The sequence below is a fragment of the Varanus komodoensis genome, unplaced genomic scaffold (assembly GCF_004798865.1).
Source record: "Varanus komodoensis strain SLA01 unplaced genomic scaffold, ASM479886v1 scaffold61, whole genome shotgun sequence".
NCBI lineage: Eukaryota > Metazoa > Chordata > Lepidosauria > Squamata > Varanidae > Varanus > Varanus komodoensis.
This window is the reverse complement of record NW_025336236.1, coordinates 3238902-3253595: the sequence shown is the minus strand read 5'-3', so window position 1 is coordinate 3253595 and position 14694 is coordinate 3238902. Positions and strand designations below refer to the sequence as shown.

Sequence of the window (14694 nt, the reverse complement as noted above, 5' to 3'; positions counted from 1 at the left end):
GGGACAACAAAATTATAAGACTAAATGTACCTTATTAACTATTACTAATAAATATGCAAATTGAAATAGATGCTAGGAATGTTAGAGTTTATTTTATGGCTGGAAAAAGCATTGGCAAATACATGGGGACTGAGTCACTATCCAGCTAATTGGAATTCTGCCAAAGTAATTTGTTTCTTAGCAGTCCCTGTTAAAAGTTTCACATTGCATTTTAGTGCCTCTGTGCATACCCCATCTTTTAAAGTGTTCATCTTTTTTTCCCTTCTTTTACAGTTGGCTGCAATAAAGCTTGGCCGCTATGGGGAAGATCTACTGTTTTATCTCTATTACATGAATGGAGGAGATGTATTACAACTATTAGCAGCGGTAGAGCTGTATGTTCAGACTTCAGTGAATTTTAGACAAGGAGAAAGGGAAAGAATTAGTTGGATAATGTTTTAAAAGTTTTTATATGATACATGTGGGAAATGTCATGCCAGGAAGAATAACACTTTAACAGAAACAAGTTTCTGCTTATAGATTTTTCACAACTCTGTGTGTCTGGTGGAAAATCCTTACCTTATTCAGCATTGGAGTGTGTGCACATTCTGCCTAACAGAGGATGGGTACCAGAACATTTTAGAAGGGATGAGTGTTGGTACTGTATGTATAAGTGTATGGAGGAAAAAGGGGATTGAGTGAATGCCCCTGCACAGTAGTCATTCAGTCTCCTAATTTAAGTCCTGGAATGGTGCTATTGTTCACAATCATACCTAGGAGCTTGAAATCTCTAAATTATCGTCTAAACTTTTACAAGAAGTAAGGAGATCTACCTCTCTTGATAGAGATTTATATTCCGTAAAGAAAATGTGGAGAGAAATGTTTTATAAGTAAATGTTAATACTTGTTAAAATTAACCCACTTTTGCATATAACATAGTATGCTCAAAAGTATCTTTGATAATGCAAACTTCCTCATTGTGGCACAAGCCATTACATATTTTTAGTAGTAGTGTTGGAGAAGGTATATATGAATTTTAATTTAATTTTACTTTAACACACTGAATTCAGTCCAGATAATAGTCTTTTTTCCTTTGTGGACTGGATGGTGACAGATTTAACCGAGATTGGAGATACCACAAAGAAGAGAGAGTATGGATTACCAGGGCACCAGGCATGGAGCCAACAATGAAAACCAATACATACGAGAGGGGAACATACTACTTCTTTGACTGTCTTAACTGGAGAAAAGTAGCTAAGGTATTTTTTTCCTTCAGATAAATCTTTAAAATCTGTGTGTAATATATTGTGTTATATATTTTCATCTTAAATTCTTGTTGATTTTGTTGCATAGTCTCACTAGTATTTGTTCATAAGAGCAAGAATATTCAAGATTATACTTGCAGGTTTCCTATTCCAGATAGAGAATCCTGGTTACATGGATGGAGAATCCAAATGGGGATTAGGGAGGCAGATGCCTACTAGTGTCTGTTACTTTGGATCATTTTCAGTTAATTGTGTTTGGATCGTGACCATTGCCTATATTTTTAAAAGATAATGATTATACTCTTTTTACACATATGCAGATTATAAGATGAACCAGAAATATTTCAGGATTCCTGAAATTAAATGGAAACTGTTTTCTTCCTTTTCAGTTTGTTTTATATAAGAGATGGAAACATATTTAGACTATTGTCATGGGGATAACTAATGAAGTAGTGACAACATCCTTTAACCTTCATAAATAAAAGCAGACCCATGTTGTTTTTCATTCACTTAGTATTCTAGAGAATGTAACTTAAAGCAAAAGTTCACTGTCACTTCACCTGCAGTAGAAAATGTAAAATTTCCAGGAATTTTTAATCCATGGGGACCCTCCCCCCCAGAAATCTCCCTACTAACAGTTTTGGTAAGATATGTTTCTTTACCATAACCAGATGTTGTGATTTAATAATTTAAAACGTAGCATTTATAACATAGTACATAAAATTATGCTAGTTTGCATATTTATGCTATGTGCAAAACATGCAAACAGAACAATCCTAACTATGTTGAAGTAGAACTGCCAGTTAGCTGTAGCCTACTTCCTTCTGTGAGTCGTGGTTTGAGCTTGATAGTTGCCTAAATTTGTATATTTTTCCTCTGAAGCTTTAGTACCCACAACAGGTCTTTTTCAGTTTCTGCTACATCTCCTCCTAGGTTTGTTAGTTTTGGGGAAACTGCTTTTCCCCCACCCTTTAGTAAGGTGTCTGTCACATTACTGAGTGTAAGCAGGGAAATGGGTCACTACAAGGGAAGGACAGTCAAAAGAATAACAGACCTAGAATTCTTGCTTCTAACACGTCTAACCAGGACCAGAGGTCACACAGATAAAGCATACAGCAGTTCAGAAGCAATCCTGCACATTCCTCTCAGGAAGGTGATAGTAGCCTTTAGGAGCAAAACTGTATCTTGGATTTGAGTGTTTTGAATGCCTACAGTGTAGATGTAAACTTTATTCTCTACTTCTGTGGACTCTTACATAAAATCTTCATCCTGCACATTTTGAATTTACCTTAAAAAGTATTCTGAAATAGAAAATATTCCATATAATTTTTAGGGTTCTCTAAATGTCCACAGTTTCTATAGGAATTAAAGTAAGTACTTGTGGGAAAGAAGGCTGGCAGGTGTGTGTCTGCAATCTATCTTGTTTTTTGTCAATGCTTCACATATTTGGTAGTGAGTGAAATTTTTAGCAGTAAGATGAATAGGTAATCCACAGGTTGTTCTCTGCTCCAAAGTGTTGTGTCATAAACCAATAGCAGCATTTGCTACAGTGGAGCTGGCCTCAATATTGAGGTGGATGGGGAAGCTCTTGTATTCAAAGGAGTGTCAGCATCCAATCAAATAACTTCTAGAGCTTAACATTTGAACTGATAACCACTTTTATTTCTGTTCATACTTAAAAGGATTGAGTTGACCTATAAAGATCTTGGGATGTAGATACCCAAGAAACCACCTGCTGCTGTACACATCAGCCACATAGTAAGAACTTCTGTGTGCCCTAACCTTGAGAGATGAGTTGGGTAGTCAAAGAGATCAGAGTCTTTTCTTTGCACCCAGATTTTCAAAGGCTTCCTTCACTTTGTTTAAACTACTTGTTTCTCAGTCTGTAGTAGGGTGACTGCATCACAATCATTTGAGGGAAAAGGTGATTATGTTGTTGTTATTAGGCAGTAGAAGCTATTTGCCCATGCTTATAATGCTATCTACTTTGACCGGTCATCTTTTCTGTCTCTCCATTTTGTTTATTGGCTATTAGCTTCTATTTTGTTCATTATTTTTAACTGAATTAGAGAGCAACCCTGTGATCCCAAGGTGCTAAAGTGCTGCTCAGTATTGCCCTCCTGAGGAGCTACAAATAGTTATGACATCAGGAGGGAGTCTGGGTTCTGATCCCCACTCCCACTTCCTCACTGGGTCCACTTCTTTCTGAGGTTATACATGCAGCTTTGGGGGAAAGGAAATGTGTGTGAGTGGTGGGGGTGAGGGAGGTGAGAAGCTAGCATATGAGAAATCTGTAGAGACCCTGGCCCAGCCTCTGCCAACATTCCCTCTCTAGACGGGCTCATCTTGAGCAAAAACAATTAAAATGAAGACTGAGAAACAAAAAACACTTCTGTTGCTTCTCCCTGTTGGATGGATGTTTTTTAAAGATTATGATAGCAACATTGGAGACCTGGCTCAGGTATAAAGGTGGGATACAAATATTTTAAAATAAATTGTAGATTGAGGAATTTCTGATGGTTTGCAGCCTCCTGAAGGTCCTCTAAAATGGATCATGTGTAATATGCTTTCTGTTCATACATGGGGCCCTGTAGATCAAACCATGTTTCACTCCAGAATTTTCATACATGCCAGTTGTGCTAAATTGCAGATAGCTACTATTTTCAGAAGTATCTATGGCAGTTTAGACTCCAATATGATGAAGAGGGAGAGGAGGAGGATTAAATTAATTTCCCAGTAGCTGAAGTCACCTTGGAGATTCACAACGATTAATTTAAGAATACAAAATGACAATCCGATGAAAGCAGCACAGAATTTCAAATATACAATATTTAAACAAATTAAAACAATTTAAGCCATGTAAGGTTTCTTTAGTACAGCTAGACACAACATTAAAGCCCTCATCTCTGCCCCTGCAGTATGCGATTAAATGTCTCAGAGAAGAGTCAACTGTGGTATCAGAAAGTTATCAAAATTGGCACAAGGTGAGCCTCTATGGGGAGATAATACTATATTTGGGGGCTGAAACTGAGAAGGCCCTCTCCACTGTTGCTGCCCTCTGAGTCTTTGTTGGAAGTCGCACTGAGAGGAAGGCCTCAGTTGTGGATTGTAGTGTTCAGAGTAGATGCAAGTCAGGAGAGGCACTCAGTCAGATATTGCAGTCCCAAAAAACATTGATTCCATAAATGTTCTGTGTAAAAAGACTGCTATAAAAATTTTCACCCTTTGAGTTTCTGAAATAAATCCATCTTGAACCTTGTACTTGAAATATTAATTTCAACAAATAATTTTACAGTGTTAGCAAAGCAAAAAGGCAATATGGATATTTGATAAATATCTGTTTTTATTCATTAGATAGTTTTATGCTGTAGAAACAGAGGAAATAAGAGCAAATCTGATCATTTTTTGCTGCCTAGTCCTAACCACATTTACTTGGAAGTAAGTCCTGTTGACTTAAATGGCACTTACTCTACACAAGTATGTAGGATGAATGGGTTTAGGGTTGCATCTGCTCTGACCCACAATATTTTTTAAATGAAGTTGGTATTGAAGTTATGTTTTGTATTTTTAATATCTGAGGCCACAGGTTTTGCTGCTGGTGCTTTTTTTGTTTAGAAGTCTGGGTCTATTTTTTGTTTTTTACTAAATCCCATAAACAGAAGCCTCATCTAACTTCCTTTGACCATGCAAAAGTTCCTTCCTATGACCATGAGAAGGCCTAACACATTTATTTGTAAGATATAACATTTTTCTTTGAGTTAGATATGCATTGACTCAGTTTGAAAGCATTAAATGGATCATCTGCTGAGTATGAAATAATCATTTTTTTATTTGGCTTGTAGGAATTCCACCTGGAATATGACAAGCTAGAAGAAAGGCCTCATCTGCCATCCACTTTCAATTACAACCCTGCTCAGCAAGCCTTCTAAAGACTTCCCTTGTCTTGGGGTATGGCTGTCTCAGCACAATACTCAACATAACTGCAAAACTGATGTGGCTCAGGCATCCTGGTTTTAATTCCTTTTGAGGATCTGGCAATTGGCTCATGCAAAAGGGTCACTATTTGAAGTCCTGCCTTACTAATTATGTGCTGCCCAACAACTAAATTTATAATTTGTTTTTCTTTAGTTTGAGCAGGGTCGGATTTTTTTATTTTCTTTTTTTTTTCTTTTTTGCCAGCAGACAAGCTTGGGTCTGTAAAGACAAGCAAGTACACTGACAAAAGTTTACCACTTAGTTTCCAAAATGTAAAAAAAAAGAAAAAAAGAAACAAGAAACAGACAATAAAATTTGCATTGTTCATTGTAGCACTCTTGGTAATAAAAAAAAATGTTTGTGCATTTTTATGTGAAGATCCTTCTCGTATTTCATTTGGAAAGATGAGCAAGGTCTGCTTCCTTCATTTTACTTCCCCTTCAGTTTTTGAAAAGGCAGTTTCGCCAACTTAATGCAAGAATATCTGACTGTTTAGAAGAAAGGTATTGCCGCAATCTTTGGTTCATTTCCAAGATTGTGTGTTACTGAGCTTCATCTTTCCAGAATGAGCAAAACACTGTCCAGTCTTTGTTACGATTTTGTAATAAATGTGTACATTTTTTTTAAATTTTTGGACATCACATGAATAAAGGTATGTATGTACGAATGTGTATATATTATATATATGACATCTATTTTGGAAAATGTTTGCCCTGCTGTACCTCATTTTTAGGAGGTGTGCATGGATGCAATATATGAAAACGGGACATTCTGGAACTGCTGGTCAGGGGACGTCTTTGTCGCCCTGTGCACTAAAGGGCCAGATTTCAGCAGCCAAGGACATCCATACCCAAGTGAATGTGATGGGACTTAACGAAGTGAACTGAGACAATTCACTCTGGCTGTTTGAACAGCAGCGTTTCATAGGAAGAGAAAAAAAAAAAGATCAATCTTGTATTTTCTGACCACATAAAGGCTTCTTCTCTTTGTAATAAAGTAGAAAAGCTCTCCTCACTGCAGTGTTGACTTTGATTTGAGATTGTGATATTGCTTCTTCAACAGTGAAAAAATAGAAAAGTTGAAGTATTAAATACCAACCTTTAAAGTTATTGTGGCACTTAAAATGAAGAGTCTTTTTGCTTTTGACACTTCATTGAATAAGAGTTGCATATCTTTACACTGTAGAACTGAACTCATGATCAAACATGTTGTCATGTCAAAAAAAGCTAATATAATATAATAGAACATTGTATTTTTAGCAGTGGGTTTGGATAAGATGGGCAATCATGGAAGATGGTCCAAAAATTCACATTGAAATCTTTTTTTGTTGTGGGTATGTTGTTTTAAACTTTTGAGAAGAAAAGGTACATTTCATTTGATACCTACTTTTTTTTCTTGGAGATTCAAATCCAAATAAATACATGAATAATATTTTATTTGTGAAAGGTACTGTAACTATGCTCTGGATAAAGGCAGAAAGTGATAGTGTGTGTCCCTTTGTCTTAACACATTCATTCAGTCAGCTGTGATTATATTGCAATCAGATGTTATAAGTTGGTGCAACGTCTCTGAAATTACCAAAGTGAGAAAAGTCAGCAAAATGTCAGTGAAATGTTTGGTTTTAAACTTTTTTCTATGTAGTGCAAAAGAAATTTGTTGGCTTTTTTCCTTGAGTGACATTGGGAAATCAGCTAATAACATTACTATATTTCTATATCAGGTGTACAGGAAATAGAAATTCTACAGTTTTATATATATTTTGGGTAAATGACAGACATAAAAATATAAAAGACAACTGTCATCCTATTATTTAAAACAAAGTGCTTCCTCAGCCTGAATAGTATTATTGCTGGTAACATACATTGCAACAAATATTGCTAAATTATTATTTAAATATATATTTTATTATTTACAATCACTTTCAAATGGGTGACACTGAAAATATTCTTCACAATCTATTAATTCACATAGGGAGTCTATAAAAACCCTGTAACTGCAGGTCTTGCACATTTCATGGTACCAGAAATTGTTTCACCCAATTTATGCTTAACCCATGCATTCAAATACTCTATAGAATTATAGTTGTAGGATGATTGCAAAATAATAATCCATGCCTAGTAATGTCATACAGAATGTTGCTATTTCAAAAGGCCGTGGGGTTTTTGTTTTTTGCTCTTGATATTTTTAGACACATAATTTGAGAAGCACTTTATTGTGGCCTAATTCGCAATATTGTACATGATCAAAACTTTGAGATATAAAGCAAGAACAGGATTGATAATATGTTGATGCTAATGCTAAGAAAATAAAGCATTACATAATTCTCTTTTAGACTGTCGTTGATAATGGATTTGAGACTAGACAGTGGTGATTTAGAAAACCATTGTGCCCTTCAAGTTAATACATTTGATCTGTTTAACACTTCAGTTTAACTTTCTGCAAAGAAATGTGTGCATATCACTAAAATAGACAACTTTTTCGTTGGGCTGTTTCAGCCATCTTTTACACAAATTCTGAAAAATACTAGTTGTTTGCATAAAGAATAAAATTAAAGCAAGAGGTACATAAAGCCATATAAATAAACATAATTGGACATATGGCTCTGTTCAAAACTGTCTTTTTCATGGCAAAATAATGTTGCTTGTATTACAATATGCAAGGTAAGTTTAATATGAGAAATGTAAGGCTTCTTAAATTATTTCCAAACCATTCCTATGTGTGCCTGTGTTTAATTGACTCTACATGTAAACATAATTTTGCAGGTACAAATGATCTGTTGTATTACGGAAGTTTGCTTTTTCTGGATGTCACCCAATCCTACAAAAATGCATTAATGGGCATTACCCACTCACGTTGGAATAGTTTTGGAAAAGTTGAAAACAGAAGGAGAACTTTTTAAGTTAAGGAAGGTGCTGGACACATTTATGTACCCTTCGCTTTTGTAAGATCCACATATCCTCTGAGTAGCTTGGAACAAATTTCATTTAATCCCAGGCAAATCCAATCAAGGGCTAGATCTACCCAATTTTACAGTAGAACAGTATCCCATGCCCTCAATTCCTAAAGAAGTAGACATGAGCAAATTTTAAGTTAAAATCAAATATTTCCAGGTGTTAAGCATTCATATATATTTTCATAAGGGTTCACTAGTTTTGAAAACAGGATTGGCTAAATATATGATGAATGCTTGACATTCTTTTTAATATCTCAGTTCCAGCTCACTGTCCTCTTATATAAATGTTCCTTTCCCCCCACCCCACCCCATATAATTTAGGTATCTGGGCCTGCCACAATTATACACGATGTTGGATAGCATAGGAAGCATATTGTACAATTTTCTTCTAGGATTATTCTAATAGGATTGTTTGTGCATGCTTTTTCACTGAACATCATTACACCAATCCAAACAGTTGCCTTAAGTGCTTTAAAATCAGCAGGACTTATTATTTATGAGGGACAGGTCGCTTTGATTTTTGCTGGGAGTTAACAGTACAATTCTATACATACCTGTGGAAAAGCAAAGCCCACCTGAATTTAGTGAGTGTATAAGGATTGCAGTCTTAAAGATGACTAACTTTCCTCGGATGGGGTCTATGTTTTCATTTAGGAAGACATTTCTTCTCATTCTTACACAATTGCATGTGTGTAAAAAGGTAAAACTTGCAGAAATGTTGATGCCATGGGGGAGGGGGGATCTATCTCCCCCATTATTGTTTTTCAACAGAAATGTTGGTAAGTTACAGATTCAAAAGCTCTTTTGTTGTTCAGTTGTTAAGTCACATCTGATACTTGGATCCCATGGACCAAAGCACACCCAAGTCCCTCCACAGCTTCATGGAGTTTGCTCAAACTCATGTTCATAAAGGCTCCTTTAGGAACATAAAATAACTTGGTTTGCTCATAGTTAGAAATGCAATTATCTACTGAATTAAATATATTTGGAAATTTAATATACCAAACAATGTTGTGAGTGAAGTGAGTTATAAATTTTAAGTTTCTATTTTATTTCTGTACAGAGGAAACTTCAGCAAGTAATCCCTGAATCATCTTAGAAGTCAGAATAAGCAGGACGAACTGAAGATGGAGAAAAGCTAGGATACAGCATCTGGTCTTGTTTGTGGGAAACTGATTGAGGTAGATTTTAGGAAAATCTGATCTTCCAAAAGCTATTGAGAGCTTGTTAGCTGGGGTAAACTCTCTTACCTATTAGGAAGAATAACCAAACATATTTTCCCATAGCTTTAACATGTTCAGAAATTTATAGGCTTGTGTAAGAGTCCTCCAGTCATGCAGAAATCATTTCAAGGGAGTAAAGACCAGGTAGCAATATAAACTGAGCACCTCCCATTAAACATGCTTTTAGTCACTCTAAATTAAGTATTTGATAAATTCAAATTCATTCAGTTTTTGTGGGGGAGGAAGGAACAAGAAAAAGTCCTTGAGGTTAAAAATCCTCTATTTTTTTCCCTTTTTTATCCATTGCACCTTTACATGTGTGTGTTCTTGTATGTCTCACATTGTGAGACTCTGCTTTCTCATTTGGATATATTTCTGCATGTCAGAAACTTTGGGTTATGAAGCGACATAGAAATGGAAGGGAGGGAGGGATGAATGAATGCTGCCCTATGCATTTCAGAAATCCCCTTTGTCAGTGGCTGAAAATCAACTTTGTTATATGGGTGATTTTTGGCACCTGATATTTCTGAAACATAACAGGGCAATATTAAATGTTTTCACTGACAGTTCAGATTTCTTATTTTATCCCTCCTTTCCCCCCTTTTTACACACATGCTTCTCCTCCTCATTGGATTATCTTTCTACAACAAATGAGATTTATTTCTGTAGTACACTGCATTCTGGAATACTTTGTAGGCTCTGATTGATGGATGCTTCTCCTTCATGGAACAGATGATGGGCTAGATAAAATAGAAGCTTTGTGTCTCTTCTAGCCCTGGTTGTGCAGATAGCCCCTCGAATCAGATTCCATTTTCCTCCCCCCCGCCTGTAAATTGTGTATTTTTATACCTTAATGAACTTAATGAAGCACTTTTTCAAAGCGCTTCATATGCACTTTTATCATGCAAAGCTCTAAGGTTTCCATCTTCTATTCAACCTGTGTATCATTGTAGAAATGAAATAAATCATAATAATTTATTCATAGTGGCCTCTTCACAATACTTCTCACGTAACAGAAGTCAATGACTTAAAGTGTTGAGAGGTGGATCTGGAGTGCTGAAATGGCTTTCTTATAAGCAATTTCACTTATTTTAGGGATATTTCTAAATATTTGGTTTGGGAGCCTCTCCCCAAACCCCTGAATTTTTTAAAATAATTAGGAGGCAATACTGAAGATTATATTTCAGTGCTCAATGTTTTCTTTCTTAAAATCTGTTTAAATTAGCACAGTTGATTATTCTGAACTAATTAGGAATAAATTTCTAAATTAGATTGCTTAAAAGATGCATTTTAAATTCCACTGTTTTTATGCTAATTTCAGTACTTTTCCTATTATGTTAATTGAACTGCTAACACTCATGTATATTTACACAAACCAAAATTAAATAGCTTGCAGATTTCCCTGATTCAATAATTCTTCAAATTAAATATGAGCATGGCTAAAATACGAGGTACAGTATGCAGGTTTAAGAGTGAATTTTTTTTCTGAATTATCAGAAAAGCCTTAATATATTGTTAACACTGACTGAATCACATTTATAAATGTACAAGACTGCAAGGATTCCTGAATTTTATTGGATGTAAGCATTTCCAGTTTGGATCATAGAACTGTAGACATCAACTGTGTGGAGAGAAGCAAAATCCTTTATACTTCTATGCTACTATTTAAGGATCATATGATTTTAATTTTTTATTAAGAACCAGCTGAATCCAGGAATAGGAAAAGAAGAAAATTGTGTATTTTACAGAACTTCAAGATACTTTTGGATCTTAATGAGTTGCAAGGATCAATCATTGATAAGGTAATGTTTCCTCCATCCATTTCAAGGAAAAGAAGCCACTTTCAGCCCAATATACAGTTGCATTTCAGAGAAGATGCCAGGGTCATATTCCAGTGGTAGGTACGATAAAGGCCTTTTGATAGTGTCCTTGGGATTTTTGTGGCAAGGATACTGAAATGGATTGCCATTTCCTTCTCTAGTGGATCACATTTTGTTAGAAGTCTGTTATGACCTGTCTGTCTTGTGTGCCCCTGCACGGCATATGATACAATGATCATGAATTTGGATGAACTCTGGGAAACAGTGGTGGACAAGACGGCCTGGCGTGTTCTGGTCCATGGGGTCACAAGTTGGGCATGAATGTGCGACTGAACAACAACAGGATAAAGGCCATTAGATGGGACCAAAAAATAGCAGCATATTATAGGTTAAAGCACTTAATGCCAGTAGCAAAGGCTTAGGACCTAATCTTTTAGAGTGGGGAAATGAGCCCAAGTGATGTTCGCAACCTCTGATCCAGCATCTGCCCTGTTGTAGTGGTTTTGTGATTTCTACACTATAGTTTGTCATGTAGCACTTTTAAATGAAAGAACTGATAGTGAAGTTAAGAAGTTGAGTCATTAAGGCATTCATCTCCTGAGCATGATGCATGCTTCCTATAGTGCTCCAAGCAAACATTTGTGAAACCTTACATTCTAAAGATTAGGATATTATGACTGCTGCACTTTGTAATAAGAGAAAGAATAGGCTGCCTAAGAATAAGTCATGGAGCTGACGTAATTTTTCCCACTGAAATAACTAGCCAATTCTTTGGCTTCAAGTTTCTACTTCAATGTAAACCTACATCCCTTTAAACTCATTGGTTTGTCTCTCTGAATATAGGTAACTTCTACTTTCCATTTTATACATGAGTGCATTAATTTACCTTTTTTCTAGATGGAACACAATGTCTCTCTTGTCTTCCCAAGTTCTTCCCCACCTTCAGTTTCCTCTATAAAAGGGGTGGAAACATTTGGCCCTGTAGATTATTTTGACCCACAACTTATCTTTACTGTTGGCTATGCTGGCTAGAAGTGATGGGAGTTGTAGGTGAAAACACCCTATGTAATTTGGCTGATAAGTTGCCTATGTCTGCCTTGTAAGAACATAAAAGCTATGGCTGGATCAGATCAAAGGCCTATCTCACACTGGCTCTGTGAGAAGCCCACAAATTAGGGCACACAAGCAATAGTATCCTCCTCCTCAGGTTCATCACTAAATGCTACACATCTTGATAGTGAAGGTAATATAGCCATTATTTATACTAGCACTTTATACTTTGTATCCCACTTTTCTACCAAACCTGGCACTCAAGATAGCATATGACTTTGATAGCTTTATCCTCCACATTGAAGCCATCCAAACTGGAGCCATTGCTATATGTATAATTACTTTATCGTAGCTTATTGCTTTATGATTCCTGCATTCTCTGAACCCATTACAGTATTGTCCTTAAATTGTAATATCCTAAAGTAAACACAATGCTCCCAAGTGCAGTTTTATAGCTTATAGCCACTATCTCACGAAGTCTTACTATGACAGTGCAGCTGTTCAGCCCAGGCAGCTCAGGCATTTAAACCATAACATATTAAAGGTTATGGGACAAGTTAATAATCATACTGACTGGTATCCTTGTCAGCGCTGCTATTGCCTAACAAGTTGCCTCCAATTTTATAGCTGTGGTTTGGCTGTTCCTTGTTGATATAAAGACCTTTATTGTGGGTAATTTCATCGCTCTACCCCCAACTTTCATTGTTATCTAGTCCAGCCTTCCTGAACCTGGTACCTGTACAACTTGCATTCTCCCTGGCCATTGACCATGCTGATGCATTCATGGGAGCTATGGGGTTCTATTCAGTGTTAGTCTAATTTGAATAGGTTTACTCCAAGGAGACCTAAGATTTGACACAACCCATAATCCAAAACTTCTGGAAAGCCCCAGACTGGAGAAGGCTGATCTAGATATAAATTCAGCCCACAGGTAATTTCAGTAGAACTTGAGTGCTATTTTTATGTAGTAAGGTGGGGTAGAAATCAAACAAGAACTGCTTCTCTTCTCTGGATTCTGCTCATAATTTACCTTTTGAAAAGGCAGATATGGATTAGTGTTTTTTTCTTGAACACTGTCATGCTAAAACTTCATATTTTAAATGTGTTCCAAACTAAATAGTTCAAAAGAAAATTGTAGCTTAAGGGTGTGTGCAGTTTTAGAGGTTTTTAGAAATCAGATATAATTTACTTGTCAAGATTTAACATGGTGCTAACCCTGACATTAAAAAACAATTGAAAAGCTTGATGTGACTGATATAATTATGAAACAATCTTCAGAAGCTAGAGAACTTTAATATGAGTGTGGTACAGCAAGCTTACGATTCATTCTTTTCATGGAAATATATTCCATCCTCATCTCAATTTACTCCAAATCTTTTCTACTTGTATACTTGTGCAAATCAAGGTAAGGAATATCTAATTGCTTTTCCATCTTTATATTTAGTTCATTTTTGAGAAGAATCTTAAAAACATTGTACTTCCAGCCATTCTTGGTTTTCTAAGCTTTTTACAAATCTGATTGGCATGGATTCCCAAGATACAGAGCAGATTTAAAATGGGAAATGTTCTTCATGGCCTTAACAAGAGTCTTCCATGAACTCAAGAAAAATAGAAGCTTCAGTATTCACTGTCCTCTGTATACTTAAATGTTTGGCCAGTTGTACCCAATGGCTCACTGTGGTAGAGCTCCCACTCATAGAAAGAGCCAATGTCTGACTTTCAGGAATTCTTTTTCTCCCTCAAGCCTCTGTGTCACAGACCACCCCATTCAGGAGGGTCCCATGGCCCTCAGGAGAGGCTTCCCAGGGCACTGGGGCTACCAGGGGCACTGGGTGGGAAGGCCACCTACACATTTCCATTGGCAAGGTCTTGGATATGAATTGTTAGCTTTTGATAAACTTTTGGGTCAGTTAGGTCTCTATGCTAGCTTCCTTTTACTCATTCTCTTACACATTAAAGAGGACAGGCGCACCCTCACACTAACAGCCATTTTAGAGATAAGATCTCAACTATGTTCCCAGAGATGATACAAGAGCTGACTGTGTACCATAGCTGAGAAAGACAGACAGACAGACCTGGAGATGGAGATGTGCGTGCACACAAATATACACCTAGGGTCTCAAATTCATTTCCAGGCACCTCCATTCAAGTCCTCACCTGGAGTGCTGTGTCCAGTTCTGGGCACTCACATTAAAAAAGATGCAGAAAAGATATAAGGGTACAGAGGAGGGCAACAGGAATGATTTGGGGACTGGAGGCAAAGCCCTAGTTAGGAAGATTGTGAGAACTAGGCATGTTCAGCCTCAAAAAGGGAAGGCTGGGGGAGATACGATAGCACTCTACAAATACCTGAAAGGCTGTCGCAAAGAGGAAGGACAAGATCTCTTCTCATTCATTTCAATGTGTAGGACATGGAGTAACTCAAGTTA

General features: G+C 36.5%; 1 protein-coding gene across 2 annotated transcripts in view; it reads left to right on the top strand.

The window, feature by feature from the left end:
* Positions 1-5596, top strand: part of CNOT2 (CCR4-NOT transcription complex subunit 2) — a 58759-nt gene extending 53163 nt beyond the window's left edge. The window contains exons 13-16 of one of the 2 annotated variants that reach the window (XM_044449811.1): positions 274-374; positions 1094-1238; positions 4163-4228; positions 5087-5596. In XM_044449811.1, the coding sequence (XP_044305746.1) occupies positions 274-374; positions 1094-1238; positions 4163-4228; positions 5087-5173 (399 nt within the window). In that variant the 3' untranslated portion in view covers positions 5174-5596. The remainder of the gene's footprint in view (positions 1-273; positions 375-1093; positions 1239-4162; positions 4229-5086) is intronic. The other variant, XM_044449812.1, reaches the window with a different exon arrangement.
* Positions 5597-14694: the final 9098 nt, after the last annotated feature.